Raw genomic sequence first — 14,277 nt, 5'->3', positions numbered from 1 at the left:
CTTCAGACTCATTACTGTCTAAAGCGGTGATTCCCAACGTAATCTGATTTTTTAGGGGGACATTTCGAGAATTTAGGTACGTTAAACAATTTATAAAATGAAAAAACAGAAATTTACTGTTAAAAATAATAGAAAAAATAAATAAATATTTTTTATTTTTTACAGAGACATTTATATAAATGTAGAAGGGATGGTGAAGAACCCTTTTATTTATGATTTGACAACCGGCTTGGGTTTTTCTACTTAGAAATCGCTTTTACCATTAAAATAATATGAATTGTAAAAATTATTATAAAATTTTCAATATAACAAAAATATAAAATGATCAAAACATTCCAGAAAAAGCTGTCATTAAAGTTATTTTATATTTGATTTGCTGTATTTTCATATTACTTCATATTATATATATATATATTTTTTTTTTCTAATAATTTCTTAGTGATTTGTTTGTCAGTACTTCAACTATCCTTTCCCTCTTTTGTTTCCATGTTCTTTGGAAGCTTGTTTAGACCAAATTAATGATATTATGGGTTTACTCCACGTGAGTAGGAGTTCACTTTTTGAATAGGTAATAATAAGAATAAGGTATATGTTACAGTGGGGGGATATCATGATTTTAGAGAGGCCTAGGTGGGGCATAGCCATAAAAAAGGTTGGGAACCCCTGGGAATTTCATAAGACTTGCTCCCATAAATGATTAGTACTATACTTCATTAAAATGACTGACTTGGTCTTAACTGTAAAGGATTTATTAATTAATATTACACTGCATTCTATGATTTTACTCTCCGTCTTTTAACAGCCACCATTCTCACTGTAGCCATAAAAAAGCAAACAAATTTTGAAAGTGCATCAACTAAATACTTGACTGTCAAATAGAGATTATAATGATTCAATGAATTTGCATAGAAGAAGTTAATATGTAGATGCGGTATGTGGTAAAAGCAACAAGTCAAGAGAGGGTCAACAACTGAATCCAATTGGTAAGTACTATTAATAATTTTAAAACAGAATAGTGAATCTCACAATGTATCAACAGCAAAAGTGAATAAGAAGTCACAAAGTGATATTTTGTTTATAAATGTTGAAGCACACTGCCTTTATGTTATACAGATGATGAATATTTAATGGATGGAAGACTCTGCTAAACTCAAATAATTATATATATTAATTATGTACATTAGAAGAAGGACATTACCCATGAAACTCAAAGAAGGGCATGGAAAACTATTGTATTTCAGCAAACTCCAACCATTGAATATTAGCACAGATGCTGAATACAAAATATGCTGTTATAAAAATTGTATGCAAACATAAGTAATACTTCATAAATTGCAAGAGTATACTTAATTTCAAATTTTAAAAGGTAAATGAATGTCAAATGGTCAATGTTAATTATTCCATCATTGTTAACTGACAGATAGTTTACATTTGGGCACATTTAAATGAGGTGTATCATTTGTTGAATACATGAGAGATGACACAATGATTAACCATCATTGTTGTGAATACCTACATGAATAAGAAACTTAATGAAGGAATGGAGGAACCCTTGACTAATGTGATAGGGCAGAAAGTTAGATCTCCCCTACCATTGACCACTAAAGATGCTGAGCTTGTCTGGCCCTCGATGTCACAGATATAGTCACCAGTGTCTTCCAATTTCAGATCATGAACAAGCAACTTCACAACATATCCATCCTGTTTCATCTCATACTTGTCACATGGTTGAAGGATAATTCCACACTTCTTCCATTCGACTACTGCACTGGGTTTAGAGAGCTCACAATGCAGAATAGCAGTGCTGCTCTCTCCTGCTTCTGTATCCTTTAGCTCTTTCAGGATTAGTACTGGCGGTGCTAGAGAATCAAGTTAAGTCAAACATGAACACACGTAAAGTTTTAATCAATAAAAGCAGTCTAAGTATGATTTAGAGCAGATGTGTTTTTTAAACAGGGTGCCTTTCAGTAAGATGACAGGTGGGCAATGTATATATAAACTAATGTAACTCATTTAAGATATGAAAAAGTAAAACTAAACATTAAAATGAATACACAAAATAGTGTTCAACCTAAATCTAAATAGATTTTTAAACATAAGGGAAAAAAGGGTGGCAGTGAAAAAAAACTACTTTGAAAATAAGACCAGATACCAGAAAATGAAGTAATGATTCTTTTAAAAATGAGTTAGATTAGTTGATACTTAAGTCATAGCAAGATATTTTAATTTTATAAATTTTAAAATACAACATTCCAGTTAAATGTGAAGAGATATATATTTATGTGCTAAAATAAGATCTGTTGTGACAGTTGAAATTGGTTCTGTTGCATATTATAAATGATCATTGGTTATATTTAATATTTACCTGTGGCTTTTTGCACATTTTGACAATTACTGTGGTTAAATAAAAGTAATAGTAAAAGCCACTGAATTTGAGAACTGGCAAAATACTGGAAAGGCTAACATATCGATTAAAGAAAATATAATGTGATTAAAAAATTAAGAAAAATACTAAATAATCCCAGGATGATATTCAGTGAGAATCAGTGAACGTATATGCTTAGAAGTAAATATGACAAACATCCATCAGTTTCTGACATGTTGCACAATAAGAAATAACAAGATGGACCTATTCTATAAGATGACTTTAAGTGTAAATGTCTGGAACCTGTTGGCAGATCAGACCACAATCTGATTCATGTTATTTTCAGCTACAAGCCTGTTATTACACAGCAACCTGCTACCACCAGGATAGTGAAGAAATTGAGTCTGGGTGCTGAGATGCGATTGACTGACTGTGTCCAAATGACTGACTGGGAAATGACATATAAGTTTCATGGGGCTGATACTGAGGGAATTGGTCACTGAATCACATACTAAATTAAAATGTGCACCAACACTGTGGTAACCTCAAACACAGTGCTTTGCTTTCCAAACAACACGCTCTAGAATACTAAGGAACTAAAAGTCTTTTGAATGAGAAGAAGAGTGCATTCAAATATTGTGACAAAGAGGATATGAAGGACATACAGCAACTATAGAAAACTATACTAAAATAGAAACCAATCTTGCTTAGAATAAGAGATGTGGACAAAACAAATGGCCTGACCCAATTTTAATAGATTTTCTCTCCCACTGAATCTTTCTGCCAATGATCAGTATCCTTTCTACATTAACAAATCCTTCCACTTTAACTGTAATGGCCAGTGATGAGTCTGCTTTTAACCATTAGAATGGGCTGGCCATAGCTGTAGACCAAGTGAGGAGACAACTAACTACACACAAAAAAAGTTAGTTCTCAGAATGTTAAAGCCTGTGCAGACAAACATTGAGGTATCCTTTGTCACCAATTCAGCCTGTAACTAAGGCTCCAGAAAGTGCTGCTGCTGTGGAAAATATTCAGCATTGTTTCTGTTCCAAAGAAGACAGGCGCCTCTTCACCTAATGTCTACAAACTAGTGGCACTTACATCTCAAATCATAAAGACCTTTGAAAGGCTGGTCCTGGACTACACAAGTCCACTTGTGGTAGATCACATGGAAACAACCTGTGGGTTGTTCATATATTTTTTCAGGAGCTTAGGCCAAGTTGGTTAACTCTCAGTGATGAAATAATTAAAAGCTACACATCAAGGTAAAGAAGCTGTAGTATGCATTTATATATCTAGTGAAGGCTTTTGACAAGGTACCATGAGAGTTAATGGAGGGAAAGGTAAGAACACTGAGCTTGGTAAATAATAAGATGACTGCAATAACCTTAAAGTATGATCAAGCACAAATAAGTGCCAGGGCAATACCTGTAGATATGGACAAAAAATTGGAAGATATGTATTGTGATTTTTTTGTTGCAAAGTGAAAGTACTGTGTTTAAATTGTACTATGCTGCCATGGGGAACAAAAGAAAAGCAGTTCCCCACCAAATATAAATGTGCTGTATGGAGAAACTTGTGCGTGGTGGTGTCTGCTTGTGCCAGGTTTGGGTGGCTGATGCACCCCTTGCAGGACACAATTACTAAAACAAATTCTATAATTAAAGAAGCCTAAAGTAATCACATATTTGTCCCATGTAAGTTCATAGTAGAAATATCTTTTTAATATGTCTAGATCTTACCTTCGTAGTTATGGATATAGCTTGAAACATATAGATTAAAGCCCTTCTTTTTAGCTCCTGACATTTGACACAGTGTTTGAATAATATGACTTGTGTCATTATTCCGAAGCCCAGGCATGTCTTGAAGTGATCAGGTGAAATACGTCATAGCTAGACGATTTTGATATCAGCGCTGAAAGTGCTGCAGTTGGCTAAATCAGAATCCATATACTATAGCATATAGCCTACTACTTACTGTAGATGTATTTTATAGCACTGTCATTAATGTCATTTTAGATGCCCTTCTACCATATCTAGAGTCACCCTCAGCAAACATATCTTCCTCAGCTGTCCAGGAAAATGCCTTGTCTGTTCTTGAATTTTGTAAATGTCAGTTGAAAACTAATTGTGTTAAGTTTAAGTGAAACAATGTAGGAGGTACATAGTTCAAGACATATTTGTGTTCTTTAATTTGTCCTTACATTTATAAATTTTTAATTGAGAATTTGCTTCAAATCACTTGTTTAAGATGTGTATTATTATTATTATTACTTATAATTACCTTGTGTGCCCTTTGCACATGGTTAGCTTGCCATTACTTTTGTTTATTACAATAAATTAAACCATCTGTGTTTTTGTTATTGTTGTTTGTGCATTTATTTTAGTATGGTGTTTTTATTTTTTATTATTTTGGCACCGCATGAGTGTTGAAACTTGTCTAGGACTCCACATTGGATTTGACCAGCACTGTAACACAAACATGTGCAGGTTACTTTACTGTCAGTAAAGTTTTCCATTTCCTGTGACTTTGATTTAGACTAAATAGGTCTGAGGATGGATGGTTTGCTTTATCATCTTGTAGCTTAAAACACACCCCTATATTTTTCCTACCTTTAATGGTGATTTGAGCTGAAGACTGTTTATCTCCAATATCACATGTATACACTGCAGCATCTTCAAGTTCTAGCTTATCAATGACTAACTCTTCAATATTGCCTTTGCTTTTCATTTGGAACTTTTTGGAGTCTTGCAGAATGACATCCCCTTTCTTCCACTTCACAGAAGCATTAGGTTTAGACAGCTCACAGTGCAAGACAAGCTTGTCACCTTCCTGGGCTTCCTGGTCCTTAAGCTCTTGTTTAAAAAGAACTGGCAAAGCTGTTTGATGGCAAAAAAATATTTTGATAGCACAGATATTAGAAACTCTGTTACTTCCATATTGCATAACTTCCAGTTACTTTGACATGACACATGCTAGACTTGAAACATGAAATACATTAAAAATTGCAAACTCCTTACATTTTAAAGAGCCAAATTGACTCAAAATTTGCACAACGATTTTCTTTCAGTTTATATATGCAAAACATCACAAACACATAGAAGATATGTTCACAGTCCAACACAGCTAAAGTTGAGAATGAGAAACACAGTACATTATATATTTAAGCTTTGATTATAACCAAATTTTAAAAGAATTTCCATATGTCAAAGCAAACTATAGGAAAGAGTATAATCAAGATCTACGTGCCTATGGAATTTAGCCTACTCAATGATTATATCATTCAACATCTGTATACTTCCTTAACACTAGAATCCCTAAAGCCTATGAAAAAAGCCATAATCCTGGGCCACCTTAAATTCTTTTGCACTTCTCCATCAGCATCTTTGCTTTGCAAATGTGTTAATCAGCACAAGCAGCCTGCTATCCCATCCTCCCACTGACGCAGCTAAAGTTCTACCAGCTCAAATCTCTTTATCTGGGTGTGAGGTGCCTGGAGTTGTATAGGCTTCATGTCCATTTGGATCCTAATTACCCATTAAATGTATAAATTTCATTTTGCACAATCCAAAGAGATTAAGTAAAAGATAAAAGATTCAGATCAGTAAAAGATTCAAAGTTTAAGAAAATATCTAGCATGGTTAAAAGATACAAAATATCAAATAAAGATTTCAACAGGTAGAATTACAGCTTGTTTAAGCATTTAGGTAGATTTTGAGATGTAAGTTTAAATAAATGCCATGCAGTCTTGAGTTATATGATTTGTTTAAGAAGGTTATAGTGCCAAATGATTAAAGTTCAGGTGGTCCTGAGCGATAGCTTTAGTTAATCAGTATTAGGTCATACAGTTCTAATTTCACTTGCATGTAGCAGACACTCCTATTTTATATACTGTATGTTGTTTAATTCATAGCTCAGTATTGTGAGCTCTGAACATGTATTTTTCATATTGTATGTTTCTATTCCAATACAAAGCTCTTATTTAAAAATAAATGGTAGGGCTGTGTGATAACAAAATGTTGAATTTTTGATGAAAGGAACTAGAAATAGGTTTACTACCACACTGCATAATTGTCATTTCCTTTAATATCTGGTGAGCTTCTGATATTTTAAAAAATGAAAATGGATTTAAACCTTACATATATATATAGTCTGTTTCCTCTTTAATAAATACTAAATATAGAACCCCAAAGACTATAAGAAAATCTCAAAATTGTCATATAACTAAATGTTGAATTTTTGATGAAAGGAACTAGAAATAGGTTTACTACCACACTGCATAATTGTCATTTCCTTTAATATCTGGTGAGCTTCTGATATTTTAAAAAATGAAAATGGATTTAAACCTTACATATATATATAGTCTGTTTCCTCTTTAATAAATACTAAATATAGAACCCCAAAGACTATAAGAAAATCTCAAAATTGTCACAGTTCAACAAGGCTAAAATAGAGAGCTGAAATTCAGGACAATAAGTATGTTTTTCAGCATGACCTAAAAGTGATAACAACTTTGAATCTCACAATATATATATATATATATATATATATATATATATATATATATATATATATATATATATATATATATATATATATATTTTTTTACAAAAGTTACCCTTATGTTAAATCACACAAAAAATGCAACTAAATCCTAAATGCAAATAAAACTGAACATGTACAACAATTGAAAAACTTAACATAAAAGAACTGCATTATTATTGAATTTTTTATGTCTCTATATTATAAAAAAAAATCCTGAAGAGAAACAGTAGGGCGATGAGACGTGATCTTATTAGATCACGGAAGATACTTAAAAGACTCGCGAGACTAAAGAGATTGGCCACGGAGCGTCTCACGGGGACCTTAAAAACAAGACTTTGTGCCAAGAGATTGACCCAGGACCGTCTCACAATGACGTAGAACATGAGATTCTTGCAAAACACACCCTACTTAGAACCAATCCTTATGTATAATTTGATATTATCCGTATGTACAGTGTTTGTATCAATACCTCGACTCAATACAAGTTAGAACCATGCAATGGGACTCTGCCTCTATAGTTAGAACATAACATGGCAAATGCGGACGCAGTATTGCATGATTGGCTAAGAATGTTCAAATGCTTCAGTAACGCTGCTGGACGGCCGACTATAGTAAGTCGGTGTTGGTTCGAGCAGATAACAGTAAGTTTGGTTGGTTTTAGGAACATTGCTTTGGTAGGGCGTACTTTCCAGGACTAACATCGTCGAGTGACTTAAACCCTTCGACAGCTCCGGAACCGTAAGTAATTTAGAACGTATCGCCATTTGCTTGGTATGTTGAAATCTATCTTTGGGCAGTTCGGTTTTGGCATCCGTCCTTCTGACATCTGTTGGCAAACTGAGCAATGACGGCTGGGTATTACCAACGGTCATTGTTTAAATTTTAGCCGATTTCAGATCTAAAATGACCACGCCAACATAATTATTACTCCCACTCTGATTAGAGTCATATAATACAGTTTGTTTTGAATATTTGTTTGCCGGAAAAAATCAAATGAGGTGTGACGAAGAGCTGAGTTCACGTCTTGCAGCCCCATTTAAACAGGAAGTTCTTCATTACATCAGCCGAAAAGGTCTATTTTAAGCACAAATCAGTGCCATGATAACAAAATCATTTCAAGGACTTAACAAAACAAATAATTCTTTGCAGAGAAAGTATGGATTTCACAAACATAGAATTTGTAGCTAAAATAGTATTTTTACAGGAGACCCACTTACTAAGCAAGGATCAGTTCTGGCTGCAAAAAGACTAGACGGGCCAAATGTTCCATTCTAGTTTTACGAAGAAAACTAGAGGTGTGGGAATTCTCATACATAGAACAGTACCATTTGTAGCATCAGATGTAGTATTGGATCCTGAAGGGAGATATGTAATGGTCATGGGAGACTTATCTAACTGTAAAATGATTCTGATAAATGTTTATGCACCTAATGTTGATAATAAGGAATTTATACAAAATTTATTTGCATCCATTCCCAATCTGAACACTCATAAAGTTATAATGGCTGGGGACTTTAGATAGGACTTCCTCCACAGGGGGAATGGCATCTAACACCGCAAAGATAATTACAAAGTTTATAATTGATCACAACTTATCAGAACCCTGGAGGTTTTTAAACCCAAATTCAAGAACATATTCTTTCTACTCACCAGTACATCATTGCTACTCAAGGATTGATTACTTCTTTATAGACAATAACTTCTTGCCTATGATTAAATCTTGCAAATACGATGCTATTGTTATTTCTGACCATGCACCTATGATCTTGGAGCTAAAATTACTAAGCCCCATACACTCACCCCACAGATGGCGTCTCAACCCACTTCTATTAGCAGACGAGAATTGTACAGAATTTATATCCAAATAAATCAGTTTCTTCCTGCAGGAATGCTCTGGGAAACTCTTAAGGCCTTCTTAAGAGGACAGATTATTTCATATCTTTCCCACAGAAATAAATTAGAAACGAAGAAGATAGCAGAGATAAAAAGCGAAATTACTAGAATAGATGAAGAACATGCCAGACTACCAAGCGAGACTCTACATAGAAAAGGCAGGCTCTACATTCAGAACTAAACCTCTTGACAACTAAAGAAACTGAACAACTAATTTATAAATCCAGACATCATTACTATGAACATGGAGAGAAAGCTAATAAGCTTTTAGCTCAACAAATTCACAAGCAAGAAGTGCGCAACGCAATCTCACCAACACGAACGGAGACAAAATCATCGACCACAAAAATATAATGCACACTTTCAGAGACTACTATAAATCCCTATATACTACTGAGTTTAAAGAAGACAATACACAATCGAATGCATTTCTGGATACATTACAGATACCACAAATAGATAAACCTCTGGCATTATCAGAATTACTAGATGCTATAAAGTCACTTCAAGGCGGGAAAGCAGCAGGCACTGATGGCTAGCCTGCAGAATTTTACAAGAAATTCTCCGCTCAGCTAGCTCCCCTCCTATTAGCAACATTTACAGAAGCCAGAGATAACCAATTCTTCCTCAAACCTTTCACCAAGCACTAATCACTGTTTTCCAAAACAAAATAAGGACTTATTACAATGTGCATCATACAGACCAATTTCACTTCTGAATAATGACGTTAAAATACTCTCCAAAATCATAGCTAGAAGGATGGAGAAAGTGCTCCCTCGTAATATCACAAGACCAAACTGGATTTATTAGGGGCCGACATTTATCTTCAAATCTTCGACGCCTGTTTAATGTAATATACTCACCAACTAAATCAAACACCCCAGAAATATTATTATCATTGGATGCAGAAAAAGCATTTGACATGATTGAATGGAAATACCTTTTTACTACATTGGAGAAGTTTGGGTTTGGCCCGAACATTTGTGCATGGATTAAATTACTGTATACCAACCCAGAAGCTTCAGTTTGCATCAACAACATTTGCTCAGACTACTTTAAACTAGAACGTGGCACTAGACAAGGATGCCCTTGTCACGCTGCTGTTTGCATTGCCATTGAACCACTGGCAATACATTGTCGAAATACTGATCAGATAAAGGGGATTAGCAGAGAAGGACTGGAACAGAAAATCTCATTATATGCAGATGATATGGTACTGTATATATCAGACCCAGAAAATTCTGTGCCTGCAGTCTTAACAGCACTCACAGAATTTCAAAAGATCTCTGGTCTCAGAATTAATCTGAATAAAAGTGTACTCTTTCCAGTGAATTCTCAAGCATATAATATTAGATTAGATACCTACCTTTTATCATTGCAGAACAGTTTAAATACCTAGGGGTAAACATCACAAGTAAACATATAGGTCTTTATCAACAAAATTTCATCTGCATGGAAAAAATTAATCAAGTCTTGCATAGATGGTCAACCCTTCATCTCACACTAGCTGGAAGAATTAACACTGTTAAGATGAATATTCTTCCTAAGCTCCTTTTTATTTCAAAACATCCAATATACATTAATAAATCATTTTTAAGCAATTAGATTCAACAATAACCTCATTTATTTGGAACTCAAAACATCCACGCATCAAAGAGCGACCCTACAAAGACAAAAGGCAGAAGGCGGCATGGCTCTACCTAACTTCCAGTTTTATTACTGGGCAGCAAATATACAGCATAAAAACCTGGACACAAATAGAAGAACATACACAGGCTTGGTTCACAATAAAAGTAAAATCCTGCAGTACTTCTTTATATTCCTTGCTCTGTGCCCCAATAAACTCAATTTATCGGCAATATACTAATAACCCAATTGTGCTTCACTCACTTAGAATCTGGAACCAATGTAGAAAGCATTTTAAGATGGAGAAGCTTTTATCTGTGGCACCTCTGCAAGAGAACCACCTCTTTCAACCTTCACAAACATATGCAGTTTTTAATATCTGGAAAAATTTGGAATTAACTTGCTTAGAGATCTTTATATAGACAACGTCTTTGCATCCTATGAACAATTACATTCCAAATTTAACATTCCAGCTACACGTTTCTTTCACTATCTTCAAATCAGGAACTTTGTTAAACAGAACCTTCCAGATTTTCCTCATCTTGCACCCTCATCCATGCTGGAAAAATATTGCTCAATCTCAAGGACTTAGACACCATCTCTACAATATATAAAATCATTTTACAATCCCTCCCTTTCAAAGATCCAAGAGGACACTGGGAAAAAGATCTCTCAATTAATATATCAGAAAAGGAGTGGAAAGTAGCAATGCAGGGAATTCACTCGAGCTCCATATGCACAAAGCATACAATTATACAACTCAAAATTATGTATCAAGCACATCTATCTTGTCTAAAACTCCAAAATGTTTCCAGGGCATGCGAACTCTGCAATCAAGTCCCAGCCTCACTGGGCCACATGTTCTGGCCTGCACCAAATTATCATTATTCTGGACCAAAATTTTTAATTACCTTTCAGACAGCCTTGGTCTCACAATCCCTCCTAACCCATTAACAGCTGTGTTTGGGGTTCTTCCAGATGGGTTTAAAGTGGAGAAAGACAAATTGTGATTGCATTCACTACACTTTTGGCACGCAGACTTATTCTGATAAACTGGAAGAACCCAAACTCTCTCTTTTAACTCAGTGGGAAACCGATGTTTTATACTATTTGAAATTGGAAAAAATCAAATGCTCAGTTAAAGGATCTGTACAGACTTTTTTTAAAACATAGCATGATCTAATCAGTAATATTTTAAAATAAGTTCTTAAAGCACAGAGGAAGCAATTATTTCTGTATTTCTTTGTTTTCCGCATTCATCTCTATTAGCTTATCAAACTTATTAAATTAGGTATGTTTACAAGCCTTAAATCTTATGCAATTTGCCTTGCTCTCTCTCTCAGGGGTGGGGGTCAACTTGTTCTTAACTCAATTTTAGTTTTTGTAAAAATTGATTGATTAGTATGGAATGATTGCAATAAAATTAATAAATCTTCAAAAAAAAAAAAAAAGAATTTGTATCCCAATTCGTTCGGGCTCCCAGTCACTAGTATCAAATAAGAGAACAAGCAGCAACAGTCTCAGTCGTGTTTTGGCTTTGAGCACACGCAGATCCAGGGCTCTCAGCACATATAAAGCATATAAGGACAATACGTTATAAATGAAATGTAGATGACTAAGCAAAGAAGAAAGCAACGTGGAGAAAAGAGACTCAAAAGCGTTGGAGAGACAAAAAAAAAGAATAATCTACGTGCAAATTCAGAAAATAAGGAAAGTAATTATCAGCCCGGAACAAGTGTAATTGAAAAAAAAGCACGTCCAATCCGGACATTGGTGCTATATACATGCAGAGCAGGTTAGAGATTATGAAAGCGGTGGAATTCGAAAGGCTCAAAAAAAAAAAATTGGTATGATACACGTGCGGAGAAAGAACAAAGAATATGAAAGTAGGAAAATAAGAAAGTGTAAAAAAAAAAAGAAAGTAAAGATCTCAGTAGCGTAAACAAACCGAAATTATTACTTGACAAAGGGAAAGTAATCACCACGGACCAGGTGTCATTGAAACAAAAGCTGGATAAAGCGAGGTCAGAAATAAAAGACAAAGAGTAGAAAACAAAGTAAAACGTCATAGAGGTTAAAAAACAAGGGGGCCAAACACATGCAGAGCAGGCTAGAGATAATGAAAACTGGAATTCAAAAGACTCGTAGAAACACATGTAGAGCAAGATACAGAATATGAAAGCAGAAAAGAGCGACAAGGTCAAAACAAAGAAAGTAAACATTGCATTAGTGCAAAGAAAGAGAAATTATTACTCGGAGAAATAATGAAAAGGCGAATAGAAATTTGAATATATGGACACAGGTGATATGTCACAAGTATGTAAATATTGTAAGGCTTTGAAGTTTAAGTCAAGAGAATTTCAAAAACAGAGTTTACCTAACATGCATTTATTGATTACTTTGCAAAAAAAAATGAAGATTGTTTTGTCTGTGCTGAAATTCCAAACAGAGAAACCTATCCTGAATTATGGTACAAAGTCATTAAACACATGTCTCACTAACCTCATTAAAAATATTCAGCACATTGGGACACAAAACATTAAAAATATTGTTTTTACAGAAGTTCTGAAATAAAAGTGATACAAATGAAATAGCAACAATTCAAAGAAAAAAATATCTTATAAGTGTGTATCCTGAAAAATAAAAACGGGGGTTGGCAAGTGAAGCCCCCTAGTTTTAGAATTAAATAGACAGAAAAAATCATTCTTAACTGAAAATGGAAAGATATCATTAACTTTTTGTTCTCTATTACAACATATATCAGACTAAAATGCTACTCTCAGTGTTGTTATTTAAAGCTGCCCATAAATAATGGAGTAACCTTGTACTTTAATACAGGTAATTAGTAATGATCATTGATCCCATACTGTCTCATCCATCTTTGACAGGCTATGTACTGATATATTTCTTGAGGAAAAAAGCAAACAAACTGGACCCGGAATGGACAATATTGAGGTATTATCAGTGATGTTACCCAGTGTTTGATGCCGTACTGAAGTTAAACTTGGGGATTCTTGTGAATCATGTGGGCTTCTTGAATTTTTAAAATGGTCTAAAATACAATAATGTACATTTAATGCACATCTCTTAATATCACTCTCTTTTGCTTTCTCTTACAATTTCATTGAGGTACTTGTCATATTGTATTTGATAGGTATTTACTAGGCACAATTTGAACAACAGTTTTTACAAATAATGCTGAGATATTGAACACCAGCAAATAATCATTTGACTGTAATTAATTATATTCTTAAATAGCACTCTTTTCAGAAAATATGTCTAGTGCACATGCACAAGCTAACAAATAGAAAACAGTAACAGAACATACAAAAATCAAGTGATCATTGGGCACAGATAGAAAGAAACGCAGAGGTTTAAATAAAGATCCACAAATAAAAGATGTACTCATCTTGGGATAGCCCCGTCAGAATCAAGTTAGTAGAGGGCAGCAGACAATAATGAAGAAAAATTTTAAGCAAACTTCATTAACAATAAATGAACATATATGAATGCTGTCATGGAAAGGCAAATACCACAAAGGAGCAAAAGACCCTTTCAGAGGCCTGGACATCCTGGAATGGATTTTGCAATGTGACAATAGAACATTAGGGGGTTGCACAACAGATGGGACAGACAGCAGTTGTACAGTCAGGGCAAAGACACATGATATTCAGACTGTTAAGTTAAACTCTTATTTTCCTAGCTGCAAAACCTTGGACCAAGCTACCTCCTTGCAAGAAACAGGGACACACAGAAAAACAAATGCCATGAATACAAGACGATCTCTAAGTGACAGTGCATTTAAAAAATTAAAGAAAGCTGGTACCAACTAATTGTTACCCCAA

The 14,277-nt window shown here is 34.3% G+C and overlaps 1 protein-coding gene across 8 annotated transcripts in view; it reads right to left on the bottom strand.

Annotated features, from left to right (window-relative positions):
* Positions 1–14,277, bottom strand: part of obscnb (obscurin, cytoskeletal calmodulin and titin-interacting RhoGEF b) — a 571,330-nt gene that overhangs the window by 268,418 nt on the left and 288,635 nt on the right. For all 8 annotated transcript variants that reach the window (XM_039753252.1, XM_039753258.1, XM_039753256.1 and 5 more), the window contains one exon: positions 4,981–5,247. In XM_039753252.1, the coding sequence (XP_039609186.1) occupies positions 4,981–5,247 (267 nt within the window). The remainder of the gene's footprint in view (positions 1–4,980; positions 5,248–14,277) is intronic.

Source organism: Polypterus senegalus, chromosome 5 (assembly GCF_016835505.1).
Source record: "Polypterus senegalus isolate Bchr_013 chromosome 5, ASM1683550v1, whole genome shotgun sequence".
Classification (NCBI taxonomy): Eukaryota; Metazoa; Chordata; class Cladistia; order Polypteriformes; family Polypteridae; genus Polypterus; species Polypterus senegalus.
The sequence above is the reverse complement of the archived record's forward strand: the minus strand, read 5'-3'. Positions and strand labels throughout refer to the sequence as shown.